The sequence below is a fragment of the Lissotriton vulgaris genome, chromosome 11 (assembly GCF_964263255.1).
Source record: "Lissotriton vulgaris chromosome 11, aLisVul1.2, whole genome shotgun sequence".
Taxonomy (NCBI): domain Eukaryota; kingdom Metazoa; phylum Chordata; class Amphibia; order Caudata; family Salamandridae; genus Lissotriton; species Lissotriton vulgaris.
In genome coordinates this window covers 1,076,537,699-1,076,559,699 of record NC_141699.1, presented here as the reverse complement: position 1 = coordinate 1,076,559,699, position 22,001 = coordinate 1,076,537,699, and the positions used below count along the sequence as shown (strand labels likewise).

General features: G+C 43.0%; 1 protein-coding gene across 1 annotated transcript in view; it reads right to left on the bottom strand.

Annotated features, from left to right (window-relative positions):
• LOC147684148 (uncharacterized) overlaps window positions 1-22,001 on the bottom strand; it is a 160,365-nt gene that overhangs the window by 98,597 nt on the left and 39,767 nt on the right. Inside the window, exons 5-6 of the mRNA XM_086942602.1 lie at window positions 19,758-20,189; window positions 7,437-7,868 (exon numbers count right to left, since the gene is read on the bottom strand). Coding sequence (XP_086798728.1) covers window positions 7,437-7,868; window positions 19,758-20,189 — 864 coding nt within the window. The remainder of the gene's footprint in view (window positions 1-7,436; window positions 7,869-19,757; window positions 20,190-22,001) is intronic.

Genomic DNA, 22,001 nt, shown 5'->3' with positions numbered 1-22,001 from the left:
AACCATGGGAGAAGGAGAGACTGAAGGAAGGAACATAAGGGGCGAGCAAGGGGCGGCAGGATCGCCCAGCGGAGAGAGGCCCCGGCAGGAACAGAGGTCCCAGGAGAGCCCGAAGGGGGGAAGCAGCCAAGAAGGTAGAGGAGATACCCTGGGGAGATCCAGTGGGAGAGAAGTGACCTGCACCCCGGTAAGGTGCACCAGAGGGGGGAGAGCTGTGACGAGGCCGGCCAGATTTCGGACTATGATATGAGTGATGGACAGTAACTCCCAAGTGTTGTTGAATGTATATAAAAAGGGGAGATATGTAGAGTCAGCGCTCTAGTGCTTGGATCGGCGTGGTGACGTAGCACGCCGATCCACCATTTTGGGAAAGTGCGCGAAGGCTTTAGTACGGGTGCCAGAGCCACAGAAGCAAGAGGCTCGGCACTCTCTGTGCGTCTGTAAGTAATAAACCACGTACAGCACAGCAGACGTGTTGTGTCATCTGTGGGGGGAATCCTGCACATTACAAGCCCATGCCCAGGTTGCCAAGTTTCAGAGGAGAGAACTGAACTTGTTTTAAAAAACTGCTTTAATTCTTTAATTTTTTATTACAGGCCTGCGGTGCCTGGTCTTTCTCTCCAGGTGCTGCACTAATGTTTTCTCCCCTTAATATACCTCAGTTTTCTTCCCCTGCACGTACACCACCTTCAAACTCTCTCCCTACCACCTTTGGCCTCTCACCTCTAACTTTGTATCTGAATAGGTGATTGAAGTGAACGGAAGTGGACCTGGCGTGTGAACATAGAAGTCCTCCACCTCTACCTCCCTTTAACATCACGAGCAGAAGGGAGGAGTCAGATCAGGTCATCCGCAGACTTCCCATAACACGTACCAAACAACTGCATTGCCCCTCAAACATCTCCTCATTCATTGTTAGACTGCAAGGTGATCTTGTATCAAGGGCCCTAAGCCCTCATGCTAAGGAAATAATGAGAAGGGCACAATTACTCTGGATGTGTAACTGGTCCAGGGCACATGTGACTGGCCCTTTTATTGGCAGGGTCAGGTGACTGGTGACGCCTATGGTGGATAGGTGTAGGGCTGGTCTAGACAGTACCCCTACTCTCAGTACTCTCCGCACTGCAGCAATGCACGTAATGCGAGAGTACCGGCACTTCCCAGGAGCAAACCGGTACTCTAAAAAGTGAGTGCTCGCACTTCTATATTTCCATTTAAAGCATGACTGGTGAGTATATATCTATATATAGATATCTATAAATATATACATTAAATATATACAGTGCAATTTCAAGCAGCAGAAGAATCTTCTCTCGTTGACAACGATAAGCTGTAGGACAGCAGAAGCAGTATTAACCTCATAGCTGCGTCGAACGTTCAGCACCCAGTGCTGAACGTTTGAATAACGAGCGCTGGCCCCTCGGCCAACGGTCGTGCGCAGCACTGGCAAGGTAGTGCTCGCGACGACCGTTGGCCGACGACCGTTGGCCGACGGCAGCGCTTAAGGGGTTAACAGCAGTAATAATAATTCCTCTTATATACATCACTTAGAGCAGGTTAAAGTCTAAAAGACTGGAGAGACAAAGGAGAGCTGGGGGAGGGGGGCCAGGAAGGTGCTATTGCAGATACATCCGGCTTTGCAGGAGGATACAGGATGCCACAGGCTGACGGTGTAGTTCCATTACGGCAGTACCACACAATTTCCTCTAGAGGGCACCGGAAACTCGAAATAATGTTTTTATATAATAATACTCATCAAACTTGGTCAAGCTGCTTGTGAAGAAGCGAAGCCGATAATTAAATGCCAGACCAGCAGGTGGGCATTTGACTGTTCAAAATCTTCTCCTTTAACTAGACGCTTCCGTAGAATACCTTCCCTTTCCGTACTCCATTAATTTGCTGTAGAGTTTATTAACAAGCCTCTAACCTTAGAACAAGGCAAGTGGTTTATGGATATTAGCACTTTCTAACAAAACGTCAATAGTGGCCGAACATGTATTTACATTCTTTCTGTGGTTTATGTAAATGACACCAAACGTAAAATAAATGCACGTTGCGATCATATTGTTTTTTTTTAAGAATAAAACAAACATTCTGTTTTGGCATGTTCTAGCACGGAGAATGCAGTTTGGCTTAGCTTTCCTCAAAAAACATATTGCACGTTAGTATTGAGTGATGCACCTGTGAATGTGACAAATTATTTTATGTGTCCAAGTGATGCGAATGATGTAATTCAGCTCAGGTGTTTCGCTCCATTGCACATCTTTGTACCTTTCATCTGATAGAGACATTAGCCGCAGATTCCTTAACTTAGAATATCCCCAGGCGTCAGACTGGATCCGGAATTTTTTTTGCAGCAGCAGCACCTCTGCGCGACAGGGGACGGCGCCACAAGACTCCGCCCTGACGACGTACACGTACGTGACGTCAGCGAGGTCATACAAGTCCCTCCCGGCGCGCTGACGTCAGTTTCCTTCTTTTGCGCGCGCAACAGGGATCCAGAGTAAGCAGTTCCTCTGGCCTGTTCTCAGCCCCCTTTTGACGCTTCGTGTCTGGAACAGTGTGCCATGCCTTCGGGTTTTAAAACTTGTACTTCCTGTTCGCAGCAAATGTTCGCGACGGACCCACATCTTATCTGTATGTGATGTCTGAGTGAACACCACGACTCGACGGACTACGACGCCTGCCAACACCTCAAGCCGAAGTCCCTGCGGGAGCGCCGGATGAAGCTTCTTTCGGCATGGCTGTCCTGGTCGGAGTCGACTTGCCCCGCGGCCTCTTCATAGCCCGCAGGCCCCTCTACTTTCGATTGCCCTCTGGGGCCCTGGGCCGTCGTTCGCCACTTATTGGTAAGTCGCGGCACATATCGCACTGGTTCTCGAAACGTTCCGAACGTGTGCCCCAACAGTCGCCTCCCCTCTATCCGCCCTATCCGGGTGTGGGGGCAACTCGGACCGAGATGGAGGCCTATGCTGCAGCTCTGCAGGCTTCCCTTGGGTCCTCTCCTGTCCCTGGTGCGTCCTTGGGGCCTCCGCTACTTGTGGGGTCCCCGACGGACTCGCTGGTGGGTTTGCCCCTGGGGCCAAATGAGCCCTTGCCCTCCAGGGACGTTGGAGATATGTTGTCGTCAGGGCGCAGCCCGGCTGGGTCCCCCTCTACGATCCATGGAAGCCCTGCCACACCGCATAGTCCCATGGGGCTCCCTGTGGCATCTCAGGTGGTTGCAAAGCTTTGAGCGCACCTCGGCCTTCCAGGCAGGCGGCGCCTGTCTGGAGCTGGGGTCGGCACTGTCCCGGTGCCGTAAATCGCTCTCCGGCTCCGCCTACGCTTCTTTCTTCGGAGTCTGAGCATGTTGTGGTTGAGCCGGAGTCAGCGCTGGTACGGCGCCATCTCCTTCTTCGGAAGGGGAGCTTATCGTGGTTTCGGCGCCAGGTGGGGTCGATTCGCCGTCGAATGGAGTCTGACGAGGCATAATCGGCGCCGACTAAAGTCGTTTTAGTGCCTCATCGACACCAGGTTGTTGAGTCTTCTCCAGAAGCATCTGGAGAGAGTTTGGCGTTGCCAGCATACAATTGTACCAAGAATTGCACTAATAGTGGTTCAACCTTTAAATCCAAAAGGATTTCCCAGAGACTATTATGTATGACGCAATCAAATGCGGCTGAGAGGTCCACGAATGCTGCGTAAAGTTTGCCCTCCTTAGCTTGAGTACACTTTACCAATAAAATAGTAACATTTAAAACCTGTTCATTTGTCCCTAGCCCTTGTCTAAAACCATATTGCACCCTGCTTAAAATATTATTGTCCTCAGCCCATGTTTGTAATCTATTCAAAACAATCCTACCTGCTACCTTTACTAGAAAATCTAAAAGGGAGATAGGTCGGTAGCAGGCAAGATTGTCACGTTCCCCTAATAGCAAATCAAAAAATGCTTTTCCTATGGAAACTAGGTTCTAACTATAACTACCTACTGGCGACTGCCAGTAGGTTATTTTTATATATATATATATATATATATATATATATATATATATATATATATATATATATATATATATATATATATATATATCAAATTGTTTTAAGTTGCATACCAATTTATTTCTTAGTACAATTTATTCCTCTTATCCAGGTACACCACGGTGTCCACAACTCAAGTGCAATGATTAGCTTTCTAAGTGTTTAATGAAAGTTTTTAGGTCAAGCTTAGGGCAGCGTGCAGCGCTGCTTTAGGAGTGACCTTTAGATATCGGTCAGCTCTTTTCAAGTACTTGGGCTGGCATCCACCTTGCAGGAGTGAGAAGCGGCGCGCAGGGGCCATCTGTTTTCAATTAGCGTGGCCGCGCACACTTGTTGACATTCCACTCCCTTGTTTTAAAGGTGCCCATGTGTGCAGCTGGCAGCACTTTCTGTGGACACAGGACTCGCTGCGCAATGTATTTATGGAAACTTGCTTTCATTGGGAATTTGTGTGTTGATGATTTTAAGTCTGTGGGAAGACAAGCTGATCTGCTGTTGCCGCCTTTTGTGTTCTGTGCAGCTGTTTGTGTGCTTCAGTGTATCTAATCCTACAAACAATTTGTATTGTAGTGCCCCCATCTGTGCGTGTGTGTGTGTTACAGTTCTCAACATGCAAATGGACAAACTTTACAGCCGCATTGCCCTGCTCTGGTTGTGTGTGTTCCTGGTAGTGCTTCATGGTGTGTTGCTACTTTCAAGCCTGCTAGCCGATGCTTGTTTCAGCAGTCCATTCCTCTAGTTGTGTGTGTCGTCACTGTTTATACCTGAAAGGGGATACATGTTGGGCACGAAGCACACACCTCTGGTTGAGTATGTTTCTTTGCGCATGTGTTTTCCCCTCTCCCACATTAGTACGCGAAGCAGGTCTTCACTGAATGTTCATTCTGCCACACATTAGAAGCGCTATTGTTTTAATTAGCGCCGAGCATCAACATCGGCAGATGGAGCTACCAAGTCCGGGCAGACTCCTGAAGGTGGACATAAAAACCGGGTACATTGAGGGCAATGAAAGACGCAACCACAGAAATGCTACCTTTTGGTTTTCTCGTGTTTTCCATCAGACGATCCCTACGCCAAAGCAAAGCTTTTCAAGTCATACTTTGACATGTTTACAGCGATAAGCTGCATTATAGGAGGCACGATGCATGCCACAACAAAAGACTCCTCAAACTGTTTTTCAATTCACATGGAGAGCATGCAATTTTTCGCTACTTGCTGAGCAAGTGAGTCATCAAGATTTACAGTTAGGTTCATACACTATAATGATACGCCGTCATGCTCCATGTTTGCAATGCACAGAATTTGCCCCTCTGGTGGTTCAGTCGGTGCGCAGGGTGGGTCTATTGCAGCTGCATTACACATGAGCAGTAGCCGCTATCTTTGTTCGGGCTGAATAAAAAATTCCCCTCCCCATAGCTGCCATGTTGAGATTGGGGAATAAAATGGATGGCGCAGACAAAGCTAATGTTGTGGTATGCCCATCTCAAATGATTGGTGGTTGGATTGGTTTTGTTTCCCTTAGCTTTCATGTTATAATTCGGTATCATCTCGGCATGAGCATTCTAATGCGGCTGGGGTTTTAATACAATGTGTCCACAGATGACATGTTGGTTATATATACATATTGACTTTCAGCCATGCTGCACAGAAGCCCTGTTGCTTGCTATTCAGTATGGCTAAAAGACATTGACATTGACAAGGCCAATAGTTCTCTGTTTGCCGAGACCTAGTGGTTTTGCCAAAGCTTGTGCTGTTAAGCAGTAGGTATCTGGCTCAGTATTTTGGAGCAATGGTCCTCACTTTTGTGAATTACTACTAAATATCAGATTTTTTTTCTCGTTTTGTCCCACACATGCTACTCACAGTGTTAATACAGAGCTGTAAACGGGGCGTGTGTTATACATTATCTCAGTTCCCGGAATTTTGATTGACATATAGCAGGCTTGACCACTGTAGATGATTTTCGGGGTACTCCCCTTGTTAAGCATTTAGCTCAGGTACCGCAGTGTTACCACTTTATATCCAAATAAGAGTGAACTGTCCTTAAATTCAGACGTGCATGTAAGGTATGCATACTCACCCCCTCTAAAACCCAAGTCATCAACACACTTAGGGCTGTTTGCAGAGGAGTGTCGTCCTTTTCAACTACCTTTATTTGGTTCAGCTATGGGGTTTATTTTGAAGTCACTGTTAGGGCACTTTAACAACAGCATGCCTGTACCTACCTCCCTGTCACCAGTAACAAGTGGGCACTATTAGTAAACCAAGCAATGTTCTGAATGCCTAAAAAAGCAACTCACATGAAATGTGACCGGCTGCTGAATGTACTTTCTGATGTTTGTAACCTCCCAGCTTGTGTGCTGCATGGCTAAACACTTATAAGATCCTAAAGGTGAGACCTATTGGCTATGCCAATGCTTGTTTTAAATACCTCTCTCATGAAATGTATTTTTTGTACATTTAGATGTTGACATCATTTGTTAGAAATTGCAGATGTATATTAAACTCTGAATACCAGCTCTCTTCTGTTTAACCTGGCTATGAGTTACAATTCACTCACAAAAGGTTTCAATCATATGTGGATTACATGATTCTCATCACATATATAAATACACACTCATACCACTAATGTTACTTATTATCTGTCCTATGTAAAATACATGCACTACTTTAATTCAATGGTGGTAAATAATACTACTTTAGTATTAATAATGTATGTAATACTAGGATAAACCTGACTACTTTGATTGAACAGGACTTTGTTAAGCCTGCAAACACCCCTAAAGAGTGGTTTGACACTAAGCTAACTGGTATAACTAGCATAAAATATTTAAATGGAAGCTGAGAAAAAATTGTTTAAGATATTTAAGAGGAGTTTGATTGCTGGTTAAAAGGCAGAGGCCAGTAGAAACCCAGCGGTGACCAAGAAGAAGCAGGGAAATCAAGTCATGGCCGCCTGCCCTACATATGGCACAGTGACTGCCACTATGACCTGATGACCCAGTGGTGGATGGGTTATTAGGTCAAATGTTTAAACCAGCAGAGTCAGCAGCAGGTTTAAACCCACTGGCTACCAGAAATTTAAGCAGAGCATTGGGCGTCTTGGAGGGCATGTTGGAAGTCCAGCCATTAACATGGGCTTAGCTTCTCAAAACTGCATCAGTTCTCAAGACCTTTTGCAACTCTCAAATCTCCCTTGAAAAGCAGACAGATTCCATGAATTGGAATAAAAAGGGTTTCAACCAGGATTAAATATTTGACACCTTCTCCACCACAGTGAAAGCTAACAACTTCTGCTAATGTTCATATGCCAGGGGACACATTTTTTGATTGGTGTCAGAAGGTTTATATGTACACACAGACGCGTCCACAAATGTGCAAACATGCATGTCATGCTGTCCAGTGATATGCCATACCTGTTGGTCCAGAAGATGTGCTTTGATTGGAAAGGACCACTTGTGCAGAGATGAGAGATGCTGTTGATGGATCCTTCCCTGTTACTCCTGTCCCACTGGTGTTGCTGAGTTGTACTGTTGTTGCCGCTGCAAAGGTAAGCATGGACGATGTGGGGGGTACTGCAGAAGTGTTTGCTTGAATGGCACTTTGCGTGATATTGAGATTTTTCATCATCGTCACTGCTTGCGATGTAGTGTTGGTCTGGTTTGAAGCTGCGGAGATGGCAGCCACTGACATGTTTCCTGGTACAATTGTAGAAAATGCGCCAGGGCTTGCAGTGGGTGTTGGCTGAGAAGCATTTGTAGTCTTGTTAGGGGAAGTTGTTGTCATAGTACTGGCCACCATTTGGACTGTGGCCAGTGTGGAAGAGTTCACAAATGCAACCTGAGACACTGTAAAAATTAAGAGCAATATTGTTAGAGGCACATTTAAATGAAATGCAATCAAATTCGTTTGATGATCCATTGGATTGAATATTAGGATAACATTTTACATTATTTATTTATTTATTTTATTTGCGGGTTTGTATCGTGCTTGAATCCACTCCCGGAGGAGTATCTCTGCGCCCAAAAAAAGCAACAATAGCATATAGAGGGAGAAAAAGCCAGTCATGAGAAGGGAGAGTGTGATGGAAGAATACAAAGAACCTGTCACATTTTAAACAAGAAGGTTTTCAACTTTTTCCTGAACGTCAGATGGTCCGAACATTGCCTCAACAGGAGTGGAAGCGTGTTCCATAGCACAGGCCCAACCACTGAAATAATTAGATCATTCATCCAGCAAAGACAAATTTACAGTTCGTCATAGTTTCTAATGCCGAATGCTTTTTTCACAACATATCCGTTCCATTGTTGATCCCATAGTGCTCAAGACATTTTCTTTTTGCTTTTGACATTTTTCTCTGTTAGACATCTAGCCCATTCTTTTCTTTTTATCTGTTTAGAATAATAATTCGCATGCTCACAATACTCATTGCTGTCTTACCATTTATTCACCATGAATTCTGGATTTACATGAGTAGGTGCCCTGAGTGAGAGTGTGTATGTTGAATGGCTTGTTGGAGAAGTATGAATTTCCTTAATTTTATTTTGTCATGCTACAACAGGAGTTCATGATAATAAACTTCCAGAGTATGGCACGGAAGCATCTATGTATGGAAATGTATTCAAGTAATGAAAGACTCACTTGGAGGGTTCCCTAGACTTTGATGACCAGGATGAGTACTCTAAGAATGTTAATGTGTATTAATGGTTGTCAGGGCATTTCTCCTGGACCTATCCAACTCAAGGGTAGACAGCTAAACTTTGGAACACATATTGATCAAATTCCAGTATTGGTCTAATTTCTTGAACCACAGAAGTCACATCCTACATTGGAATTGATGATATCATAATTACATTATTTCGTCTTGTAAATTATAGAAAGATACATGCATTTACTGTTAAAAAAATACAAAATTATTAACTAGATTTTTAAATATTTTGAGAACTAATCAAAAACATATTTTAAAAACATTTTCAAACTTATTAAAAATGAAAACATTATTTACATTAAATATCTAAAACTGGATCCGATGTATTTAATATGAATTACAAATAAAAATAGTAGTGATTGTAGCATTTTTTGCCTTCTTTAAAAATAAATATATATGAAATAATTAATATATTGAAATTATGTAATACACATTTATTTTGAAGAGTTAATGTGCTGTAACATGTCATTTTGTTAGTTCTAGCCTAATCTAATCATTTTAAATTATTTTACATTTGTATTTTCCATTTAAATACTCTAAACATTTTTTTAACTGATAAACTGCATTATTTTACCTACACTTTCCCCTAAAGAGATCTCGGCCACTGTGACAGAGCTCTCTACCTTTGTGTGAAAGGTTACCAGGTGTAATTGTACACCACTAAATTCTCACTCTTAGATTTCTCCACTGTCTGAACTGAAGGGCGAAGACATGTAAGTCTACACTTAGGTGTACTCTACACTCAGATTAGCAAACAGTGCAGATTTACACCAGATACATGAGTAGATTTACACATGAGAACATTAGCACATGTACATTTACCCTCGTAAATAGACCTAAGAATTCACACATTAGGGTACCTCCTTGCACTTATTGATTACCCACGCCGTGCATACTGACAGTTAACTCTCGCCCCACCACCAACCATTCCCAGTGCCATTCATGCCTTTACACATATAATACCACATTATACGATGAATGTATACAAAGTGATGATGAACGTTCCTTCATAGTAATTACAACATTGATTAAATTTGCTGCAATGCACACTGAGCAATTTCAACAACAAACTGCAGATATGTAAACATGTATAAATGTAAACTAGCTCAATTGGGAAAGCATATTGAAGAGTGAATCAAACAGTGAAAGACCGTCCACATGCATATGTATTCAGTTTTAAAGGAGATGCACTGACTGCACCAGGATGTTTGCAGCAGAACAAAAGTCATTGGAAGACCAAACGTGAGAGTGAGAGTTGTGTTCCTGTTGCAACATGGTAAGCAAAAAGCAAGGAACAAAGAAAGAATATGCCAGAAGACAAGCAACAAGATCAGACAGGGGCAGAGAGGCACTTTAATTCAAGATGAATCTAAAAAGAAAGGATGATCATCAACATTTCGCATCTGCGGCACTTCCTCTGTTTGCATCACGGCGCACCTTCACACACCTTCAAATGACCTATTGTGTTGAATGTGCTGCCCTCAGGGCAGCAGTGGGTGAACTTGTGCGTCCCTAAGGGTGGCGCATTCAAGTGAAATACGGAGCGGCTGCTTCAAAGCAACCCGCCAGCACTTCTAAGAGGAGAAAGATCCCTTTGCAGGCGGATGCAGTGAATGACTGCCCCCACCTTCAAGGTGATGTCTGGGAGGTCCATAGGACCCCTTTGACCCCCCCCTCCAGAGGGCTGCCATCAGGGGGCGCTCTGACAGTGTAGCACCTTTTTGTGGCCTCCTAGCATCTTCTTTATTTTTGCTCCCACATCCATAATAGGGAGCACGAGCAGAGGTAAAGAGATATCCTTATTTGCTTGGGGCTACACCCCATGCAAATGAGGAACCGCCCTCTCTCAGTAGCGCTAGTGCTACATGTACAGCACATACATGTGCGGCCCCTTCTGTAAGATTAAAGTGCACTGGGGGCACACAAAGCAGGTGCACATGCCCGCTGCACCCAAAGGCACCTTCTATAATACCGGCCCTGGAGTGAACCCCAACACAGAAAGAAGTCCTTCAAAATGGCTTGAGCTCCCATCTCAGCACGGATTTCAATTTCTCCACGGATTGGCTAAATATTGTAAGTAAATGCCTCTTTTTGAATGGTCGCCTCCCAAGCTTTAGGCTGATGCTGCTTGTTTTTGGCTCCCACCAATTGGCATAAGCTAACTTATTCATCAGTCCCTAGTATCCAGGCATCCAGAGCATGTAACCTAAAGTGTCCACCCAGGGCTGCAGCACTCATTGTGCCACTCAGAGTGTGACAAAGCACAAGATGCTTCCCGGCCTGCGCTGCAGGCTGGAAGTGCAGTTTTACAACTCCTAGTTCAACTTCGCCACTTACACTTATGACAAAGTCGAAGCTTCACTTAGTGATATATATATTATGTATGTATATTTTCATACTTACAAACAGTAAAAGCCACAAATTGTCATCGTTACTGCGGACTGACCAGAAGTGCCATTGCACAGTCTAGAGTTACAGGATGACACCTGAGCCTTGATAACTTCTGAATGGGACCACTAAAATTGGTACTCCAAGGTATCAAATTAGTTGTGGGATCAAACCCAACTTGAGGTCCAATCAGATTTAATGATAGCCTTCTGGCCTCCTGGGGAGGAGTGCCAGTGACTCCCAAGTACAGGAACAATAGAGGCCTGCTGCAGAGGGAGGTGTTACCTCCCCCTCTCAGGAAGCCACACAATGTGTTGGCCTTCAAAGGAGAAGCCACCTTTGATGAGGAAATGGCAACCGCCCTCAAGAGTGGCAGCTCCTTTGTTCAGGTAGACAGGCTGGAGGAGGGAACAGAGAGGGGAAGCCAGCTGCCAAACCATTTTTTTCCATGGGCATGTAGCCCATAAGTAGCCATACCCCCATGGTGGGCTTCCAAGCTCTCCACACCAAGCGAAGAGTTCAGATAACTTGAGAGAGGGCAGAATAGTGCATTCTGGGGTAGCTAGGATGCCACATATAACCTTAGGTGGTCAGAAAGCTAGAGGAAACCTGGTAGACCATTGGCTAATGACCTCTTCATCGCCCAAGGACCCTTTCTGGGCATATATATGGCATTCAATGCACCCAGACCACAGGTCACATCTGGACTTGAGAGAGGACCAAAGAAGGACTGCCCTGCTGCCCCCTGGACTTGGCAGGAGAGGCTGCAGCAACCGCTGGACTGCACCTGCTGCTCCTTGAGCTAGCAAAGGGAGAGCTGTGCCTGTGGTGCCTGCTCATGGAAAGGTCGCTCTCGATCCCTAGACAGAAAAGGTGAACTCCAAGAGTTAGTTGGCTGGCTGCTTGCTCTGCTCCAGCAGCACAGCCATAAAAGCTGAGGTAGCCCCTACTGGCTAGTCGGTAGCCACCTCAAAAGAACTGCAGCTGACATGCAGCCAAAAAGACTACTCCTCAGCTGTGAAAAGTTGCACCCGAGTCTGCTGGACCTGGGAGAGTCGTCAGAGTGCAGGTTGGTCTCCAAAGTCGGATCTATCCCTCACCAGAAGAAACTGCTAGACCTACTGTGACCAGAGACCAGTAGTCCAGTCATGACTGGACTTCTGCTGGACAAAAGAGGACTTTGAGGGACATCAAAACATGTGGCCGAAGTTGCCCTACCTTAACCGTGGACCGAGGAATAGTCCCAAGAAGCCCCTCCCGTTGACCGCACAGCACTCAGAGCATCTTATAGCATCCTCATTATCCTGTATCCTCAGATTCAGGACCACTAGACTGAAATCCATGGCGGTCCTTGCATATTTATTTCTACAGTGCAAAGCAAAATTTAAGCGCTACTACCAGAATGTAGCAAAATAAATATGAGGAAAACAGTGTTTACGGCCTCTTTATATGATTGATAGATAGATTTTTCACTTTACAACTCAATGCTCAACCACTTGAAATATCTCTGGCAATGATTCTGTGATTTGTTATGTTTTCTGTGTCATTGCAGAAGAGGAGGCAGCTCATGCAAATAAGTTTCACTTCCTCTAGAATGATTATTCTGGGCTGAACCCCTAAGCCTCTTACCCTCTGCATTAGACAACCAGATGCCCCAGGTACACTTCAGACTGGACAGCATGTGTTACCCTGGGCCTCTAGGCACAGTGAGCAAACAGTGGTGTAGCAAGGGTCTCGTATGTAATAATGGAAACAAGAACACACACTGACAAAGGGAATAGGTCTGGCTTCAGTGTACAACCACATCTAAAACCAGGCATGCATAACTGTTGTTTGCAGGTGTTACCTTACTAAAACTCTTTACCTCTTTAGATGCAAGCTTACTGACTTGCTAATGCTTATTTATCCAAAGAGAGTGAGAAAAAATCAAAATATTCCTAACAGCTGCATATGCATTAGAAACTGCCATTTTGCCCTACATCACAGGACCAACTGGATGAGTCTTCACACAACTACCAAAGGCAGTGGTTCTTAATCTGTTGTCCTAAGACACCTGGGGGTCTGCTAGATCAACTCAGGGGACCCACACATGGTTTACAGAATTAAATATTATATGTTACAATTAATCAACTGTATACAAATGAAAAAGCACTTTTTTTTTTTGTTTTACTAAAGAAGCACATTTGAAAACTTTTTCTATTTTTCATTGAAAACCAAACAAAATATTTCAGAATTCAGAAATATGTTTGGTGTATACTTGTTTTTATATATTTTTGTGAATTTTCTTAGGTTTAAATCCTAGAAATTGGATAGGCTGGGGGACCCCGGCTTCCAAAAATTCCTCCGTTGGCGTCTCTGGATTCCTTTAATGATTTATTGGGGATCCATAGCAAAAGTTTATGGACCGCAGACCTAAGGCGCAGAATGATGGAAGAACTGCCACGCCACTAATATTTGTTGAACTTTCACCAAGGGGATTCTAAGTTTTTAGAGATCTAAGTTTGTTATGGGAAGAACCACACTAAATTATAAAGTCACAAGCTTTGGAATCGCTGGTTATAACTTTTAGGCGGCTTGACCAATTAGCACCATACTTGGTCTGACCGTGGCTTCCAGGTTGAACATGCTGAATTGGGTACAAATCAGTGAAGGGAGCACAGTCATTAAAGATACAAAAATGAAATTAGCTATGAAGGGAGAAGGGAACTGTTGTGGTTACTTTCCCTTTAATAGAATCTTACCAGCTCTGTTTTTCCTGACATCATTATCAGAATGTTATGCTTTCTCCTGAAGAGTCAGTTGCTGTAATCTCCTGTTGATGGTTGTACCATTAAAGCTCTTTCTACATCTCAACTGGTTTCTGAGCTTTTATCACTGGCGACGAGGGTCAAGGCTTGATTGGGGACAAGCACCTACAACCATCAATTCCCCTACATCTTGGAATTTTGTCTGGACTTGGATTTCTCATTATTTTTTTTTTTGTGTGGTTTTCGGCCATTGGATTACATTGGACATTGGACTCAGTATAATTATTTTGGACCTACTTTCCAACATTTGGATCTTTACTCTACAGTCTCACTTTGCTGCCTTTCTTGGATTGGATTCTCCAAAACCTTGCAAACTGTTTTGGCTGACAGTTTCACTAATCGTTTTTGGACCACTATTGGAACCCTGTATTCTACGTTGGGAGGCTTTACTGTGCATTCTTGTTGACTTCGGTTTCTACAGAAAACTCACAACTTCGAGAAAATAACTCAACAGGTACTCTCAAAGGTAATCCCTCCTTCCTGAGGCTTACCGTTACTCTGTTGTTATTTAAACGCCATCGCGTGTGCCATAGCGTGTCCCATCCCCTGTGACATCGCGTGTGCCTTCGCGTGTCATTCCGCGAGTGCCGTCAGCTTTCCTCGCCCTGGCAACCTGTTGTGAGCGTGCCATTACGCGAATGCACCTGAAGCGTCTGTGCACCATTGCACGAGTCTCCTCTTCCCGGCAACTTGACTTCTGACCTAGACGTCTTACGCTTGACGTCCTACGCGTGACGACATCACGCAGCGGCCATTTTGGTTTTCCTTAACAACCGCGCCGATATGCACGGCAGTGCATATTGTTTACCTTCACAACAGAGTTGACTACGCCGATGCGCACGGTAGCGCATTTTTGTTATTTATCGTCTCATTACCACGCTGATGCGCACAGCTGCCTGACATATTGCACAAATTTTTTCCTTTATCTACGCTGATGCGCACAGCAGCGCTACACATCAAAACAACATTTTGGTTTGTCTCTTTTCATGGTTGATGTGCACAACAGCACATTTTTTTTTTTTTCTCATTAACAGTAATTTACGAATGTGGGTACATACGCAATTGTGCTATTCTACAATGTTTGCTTTGGTCTACTTATTTTCTTCATAGGTATTGTATTCTCCTAGTCAGTATATATATATATTGTTTTTCTATTATTGTATAAAATCTTCCTGCATTTTGCTCCAATTATTCTTCATTATGGCTACTACTTCTAGCATGTCGCAGCCACCTCCATTTCTTTCAGAGGAAGGTGAACCTATTCTTCCTTGGAAGAGATGGAGGAATTTGTTTGATTCTTACTTGGTAGCCATTGGTGGGGAGAAGTTTTCGGCTTTCAGAAAACAAGCCATTTTATTGCACAATTTGGGGGTTGAGGGTAGACATACGTATGACAGTATGGACACTATACCTATGGGTGGAGCTGATGGTGAACCTGCGGATGTTTTTGAGATGTCTATGACTATGTTAGAACAGTATTTTGGCCCTAGGATAAATGTTGTTTTGGAACGACATAGATTTTTTACTCGTGTTCAAGGTTCTCGTGAACGTGTTGGGACTTATGTTGCTGCTTTGAAGACTCTTTCACGCACATGTGATTTTGGTGACCTATCTGAATCTCTTGTTAGAGATCAACTTGTACGATGCACGAACAGTTCTAGAGTTCAGGAGAAATTATTATCCAAAAATCCTTCGTTGAAAGAGGCAGTAGCTATTGTAGAGGGTATGGAAAACACTTCTACATGGGTCAAAGAAATAAGAAAGAATAAAGAAGATGAGAGTCAAACTGTTAGTGATAATAAAAAGAAAACGTCCGACTCGGTACATATGTTAGGGGAAGATGAATTCAATGAATGTCTTGAAGAGGTGGCTAAAGTTAGTACTGGACCTAAAAGTAAACCTCCTCAAAGGAACCCAGTTTCTCAAAAGAGTTCTTTTGAAAATCGTCCTTCTTCCTCTAAAGATTCCATTGTTCCTAAAGACTCTCGTCAACGTCCTTTCACTAATCAGAAAATGCGTTGTTTTAGATGTGGGAGTTTCTTTCATACTTCCAATTTTCCTCAATGCTTTGCTAAAGACAGTATTTGCAACAACTGTGGTATCAAAGGCCACTATGCACGTGTATGTAGGTCTACCAAAAAGAGGGAAACAAATGAACCTGTTTCTGACGTTGTACGTACAGTGGTAATTTCTAGTGTTAGTAATGGAATGGTTGATTCAGAACACATTTTCATGCCATTCTGTGATATAGGAATTGACAAGTTTGTATTCAAACTTATGGCAGACTCTGGTTCCCCTTTTACCTTAATTGGAAACAAAATTTGGGATGAAGTTGTAGGTTTAGGAAATGTTCAGTTGTTACCTTCTGATATCTCTCCTTTCAGTTATAACAAATCTAAAATAGAGATACTGGGATACACTGTAGCTAACATTTCTTTCAAAGGTAAAAATATTTCTGGCAAAGTTTACATTGCCATCAGAGGTGACAATCTTCTTGGATGGCGGCACCAACATGATTTGGGAATCATCCTTAATCCAGGAGCTGATGATCCAAAGAACCAAGTCATGTTAAAGGAAGATTTTCTTGCTGCTTTTTTACCTATTACTTCTTCTCCTCAAATAGATTCTGTGTCTGGTCCTGAGAAATATTTTGATGATTATCCTAAGGTTTTCTCGGACACTCTGGGATGTCTGAAAGGTTTTGAGCACAGAATCATTCTCAAGAAATCTGCTAAACCATGTGTGCACAAGGTGAGAAAGGTACCCAATATGATGCTTGAACCACTTAAGCTTGAAATTGAAAGATTGTTGAATTTGGGGGTGATTGAGGAGATCGAATCGTCTGAATGGTTAAGTCCAGTGGTTCTAGCACCCAAGGATGGTGGGAAGTCAATTAGGATGTGTGTGGACTTGCGCGGTCTAAATGAATGGATCTGGGTAGATCGACAGCCATTGCCCAACATAGCTGAGAGCATCAGCATTTTGAAAGGTGCAAGGGTATTTAGTGTACTCGATCTCTCTTCGGCTTACCATCAAATTGTATTACATAAAGATTGCAGACATTTAACATCTTTTGTCACACCATTGGGTGCTTATCAATTTCTACGCAGGCCATTTGGTTTAGCTTCTGCTGCTGCGTGTTTCCAAAGAGTAATGAAAATGGTTCTAGGTTGTCTTTCAAATGTCATGTTCTTTCAAGACGACATTTTGATGTATGGGATGGATGAGTGTGAACATGACAAAGTGTTGAGATCTGTTTTGAACAAGTTAGATGAGAGTGGTCTTACTGTGAAGTAGGAAAAATGTCGTATTGGTTTAAAATCTGTCACATATTTAGGACATGTTATTTCTGGTAGTGGAATCCAGCCCAAGTTAGAGTTAGCTGAAAGTATCATGAAGGCACCGACTCCTGTGGATAAAGATCAAGTCAAGTCTTTTTTAGGCATGGCGGAATTTTATTCCAAGTTTGTCAAAGGTTTTGCCAGTCTGGTAGAACCCATTAGGGCTCTCTCAAAGAAGGGTGTTCATTTTGCTTGGTCTGAGGATTGTGAGAAAGCCTTTGTATTGGTTAAAAAGGAAATTGGTAAGATGCCTACTCTGGGCCATTTTGACTCAAAACTCAAAACTATTCTCACCACCGATGCCAGCCTTAAGGGTTTAGGTGCTGTACTTTCACAAGTTGTGAATGGTGAAGAGGTTGTTGTTGCTTTTGCATCTAGGGCCTTAAAAGATGCTGAGGTTAATTATTCTTGTATTGAGAGGGAAGCGTTGGCGGTATTTTGGTCAGTACTTCATTTTAAGTTTTATTTGTGGGGGATTCCGTTTGTTGTAAAATCAGATCACCGTCCCCTGGTTCAAATCTTTTCATGTCATCAAAGTGATCATATGACGCCTAGGTTGAAAAGATGGAGTGAAGGGTTGCAAGAATTCAACTTTAAGGTACAGTATATTCCTGGCTTGAACAATAAACCTGCTGATTGTCTTTCTCGTCTTCCCATTAAAAGGGATGTTGTCACAGAAAGTGTTTGCATAAATTGGGTTTTGGAGCCCAGCATTTCCAAGGAGGTTTGGTCACAGTCTGTTGCTGATGATGTCACTTTTCAGTTGCTTAAAAGTGTTATCAGAGGAGGTTGGCCACATTATGATAGTCTTGAGAATATGTTGAAGCCTTTTTGGACGGTAAGGGATGATTTAACCTTCGTGCAGGGTAATTTGATGAGAGGTGACAGGGTTGTACCTCCAGCTGACTTGAGAGAGAGGGTTGTTAACCTAGCTCATGAAGGGCACTTGGGCAGAAACCTCACCAAAGCCCGTATTAGAGAGAGGTATTGGTGGCCCAGTATGGATCACATGGTTGAGACTGTCGTCAAAGATTGTCATTTGTGTGCTGTCAATGACAAATCACGTACTACTAGCCAATCACCGTTGTCTCCTGTTGAGGTTCCTGCTGCTGTGTGGACTAAATTGGGCCTGGACATTGCTGGTCCGTTTGAACTTATGCCCTCGCATGAAAGATTTGTTGTATTACTAGTTGACTATACTTCTAAATGGGTTGTTTCCAAATGTATGAGTGTTGTTAATTCTAGAACTGTGATTGAATTTTTGAAAGAGATATTTGTGTCTGAGGGTGTTCCAAAGTTCCTGCTCACTGACAATGGGGTGCAATTCACCTCCAGAGAGATGGATGATTTCCTAAGAGATCTGGGGATTATTCATCAGAAAACAGCTCTTTACTCTCCACAAGCGAATGGTCTCACGGAGAGGATGAATAGAGTTGTTAAAAGTTGTGCGCAGAGGGCTCTGGAATCCAAAGTCTCTTTCAGCAGTGTCTTGAGAGAGACGTGGTGGGCACACCGCACGACTCCCAATGCTGTCATGCAGAGATCTCCCTTCGAGGCTTTGAGGGGTAGATTAGCTTGTTCTAAGCTCAATCCTGCTTGGCTTCCTGAGAAAAGTTGTAATGACAGTGTGGAGAGAGAGGTGAGAAGGAGGGAAGTGTTGACAAATTATCAGCAGAAATACAAACAACGTTATGATGCTAAGATGGTTGTCAAACATAGGAAATGGAATGTGGGTGACAATGTCCTGGTGAAAAAACCCAAGTGTGGTCATAAAGGTGTTTCAAATTTCACCGGTCCTTTCACCATTGTTTCCATCAAAAAAAACGTTGTCACTTTGGATAATGGTTGCACTTGGAATATGTCTAGATTATCCAAGTGTGATGGTGTTAGTAATTATTCCAATACCGGTTCCAATTCCTCTTGTAATCCCGGTCCTTCTTCTTCTTCTTGTTTTCAGAATGTTGTTCCTAGGAGGTCTATACACCTTCCTCGGAAGTTCAATGATTATGTTATGTCTTAAGCATTTCTTATTTTCTGTCCTTGACCTTTTGTAATGTTTTCCATTTACTTTTCCCCTTTCTTTTATATTGGTAAGGGGATGTGTTGTGGTTACTTTCCCTTTAATAGAATCTTACCAGCTCTGTTTTTCCTGACATCATTATCAGAATGTTATGCTTTCTCCTGAAGAGTCAGTTGCTGTAATCTCCTGTTGATGGTTGTACCATTAAAGCTCTTTCTACATCTCAACTGGTTTCTGAGCTTTTATCAGGAACCTTAAACAAGAATTCAATTAATGATGATCAGTGAGAAAGGGTCTTACAAACAGTTATATAACCAATTTATTGAGAGACTTTTTCCAAGCTATACATTTGTTATAAAAATGTATTCACAACACCAGAAGAGATTTTTATGTACTCGATGTTTATCAGATCTGAACAAATTTTCAAAACGTGTGTCATCTATCGTTTCATACTGCCCACTGGTATGCCATACCTGTTGGTCCTGATGTTGTGCTCTGGTTCGATGGAGTCGCCGGTCCGGAGATCAGAGACACAGTTGCTGGATCCTTCCATGTGACTCCTGTCCCATTGGTGGTGTTGAGTTTTGCTGTTGTTGAAGCTGCAGAGGTTGATGCGAACGATGCTGTTAGCACTGCTGAAGCATTACCTAGAATGGAGCCTTGTGTAATGTTGGGGTTTTTGGAAGCTGTGACCACTGGTGATGCAGTGCTGGTCTGGTTTGCACCTGAGGAGGTGGCATCCACTGACACTTGTCCTGGCCCAGATGTGGAGAACGTTCCTGAACCCCCAGAGGGAGATAATGGAGGTGCGGTGGAGTTTTGGTTGGGTAGTGCTCCTGGCACTGTGGTTGTCACCATTTGAACTGAGGCCACAGTTGTGAAATTCAATCCTAAAGACTGAGATCCTGTATGAATAAAGAAAATAACATATTTACAAAACTCCTTTAAATGTATAAAAATCAAAATTCACTTATGTGGTCTTTTAAATTTTAGTTTCCTTTTACAGTTTCAACTGTATAGTTTAACAACTGTAGTGGCCTTTGAAGTATTCAATCTTACCTGTATCGTGTACATTCCCTTCAAATGAATTTAAATTTTCAAGTAAATAGGATCTGTCACTCACTTTCATTATTTTTCAATATGGTGTGTTACCTTCTTGTGGGCCTATGTTTCTGCTTTCTCTGTTAATAAGCTTTATTTCCCCCTGTTGACAGACTGTCTTGCCTCTTGTTAATATTTGTAGGTCTCCCCTTGAGCTTTCTCTCTGAGCTGTTGGAGTGTCAGAGCATGTACCATCATTCATAATCAATAAACAATACACCACTATAACTGACCTATCCTTAACCAACAATAAAATCATTACAAAGGAATTATGTAACCTTGCAAGGCATGCTGGCACTACACAAAACAACTTACATTAAAACAGCTTTATATAAAGATGTCTAAAGTTATTTGATGTTATCAATTTTGCAAAGGCAAAGAAATAGCTGCTATTACTGGTAAAACAAGAACTGGCAAAGTCAATAGGTCCGGCCTGAATGCACTAATACATTTGTGTGCGCCTGTGTTTCCATTAGTTAGCGAAACATTAAAACATTCTTGCCATAGTTAAAATATAATTAAATAGAGATTGTTTTTTGTATATAATGTATTATGAAATAAAAAATTGAATGTTATGAAAAGTGTGATGATTGAAAAGGCGATTGACAGGATTGAAAGAGCATACAAGTTTTGTACCCTCCACAGGTTTGTAGAGGACTTTATTGCAAAAATTAAATGGCTTCACACCAAACCAATGGAACAGGTCATCTGCATTGGATTCCTGTGGGATTCCTTGTTGGTGTTACGGAGGCGCTGCCAAGGAGGTCCGCCTATTGTCCCTCCTATTCCTGCTCGCGATTATGTCTATAGCGGTGGCCATCCAACAAAGCACCATAAACATGGTATCCCTAATCTGGATAGGCTCTCAAACATCTTTTTCTATGCTGATGACATCTTACTCCCCTTCTCGAACCTGCAACTCAATCCATCAATTAATGGCTGTCACCACATGCTTTTCCACCATCTCAGGTTATAAAATTAACTGGGATAAGAGTGAAGCGCTACCACTATCCCGGCTTATGACACAGGCAGCAACTGTGACCTGCCAATTTTAGTGGCATCCTGACTGCCTTAAATATTTGGAGGTATACATAACCAGAGGTGTGGACAAATTAGCTGCGGTTAATCTGGATCCACCAGTAACCAAAGCTTACTCTGCTAAATTGGTCTAACTGAACTATTCCTGTGGGGCAGGAGATAAACAGTTAACATGGCCGTAGTTCCTATACCAACCTAGGCCCTGGGAATGTTGCTAATTATGATACGAATATCAGTCTTGCAGGACATTGACTACAGGATAAAATGCTTCACATGGAGGACCCTCAAATCTAGACTGAAAATGTCCTGACTTCTTGCCCACAGGTGTTGCAAAGGTCTGAGCCTCCAGAGCTTGAAATATTTTTACCACTGTCACTGATGCACAAAGACACGCTGCTCGGGGTGCCTTTAGAACATCAGTTGATAGGTGATGGCCCCGAACCTCCACCTGATATATGGTCCAAGACCGGTCCGCCTTTATTCCAATGCTACTCATCACTGTCCAGGCATGGCGACGTTCACACAAATTGTTCCTTAGAGATGTCTATATTCACAACAGTAGCCCGATTTGTCACTGT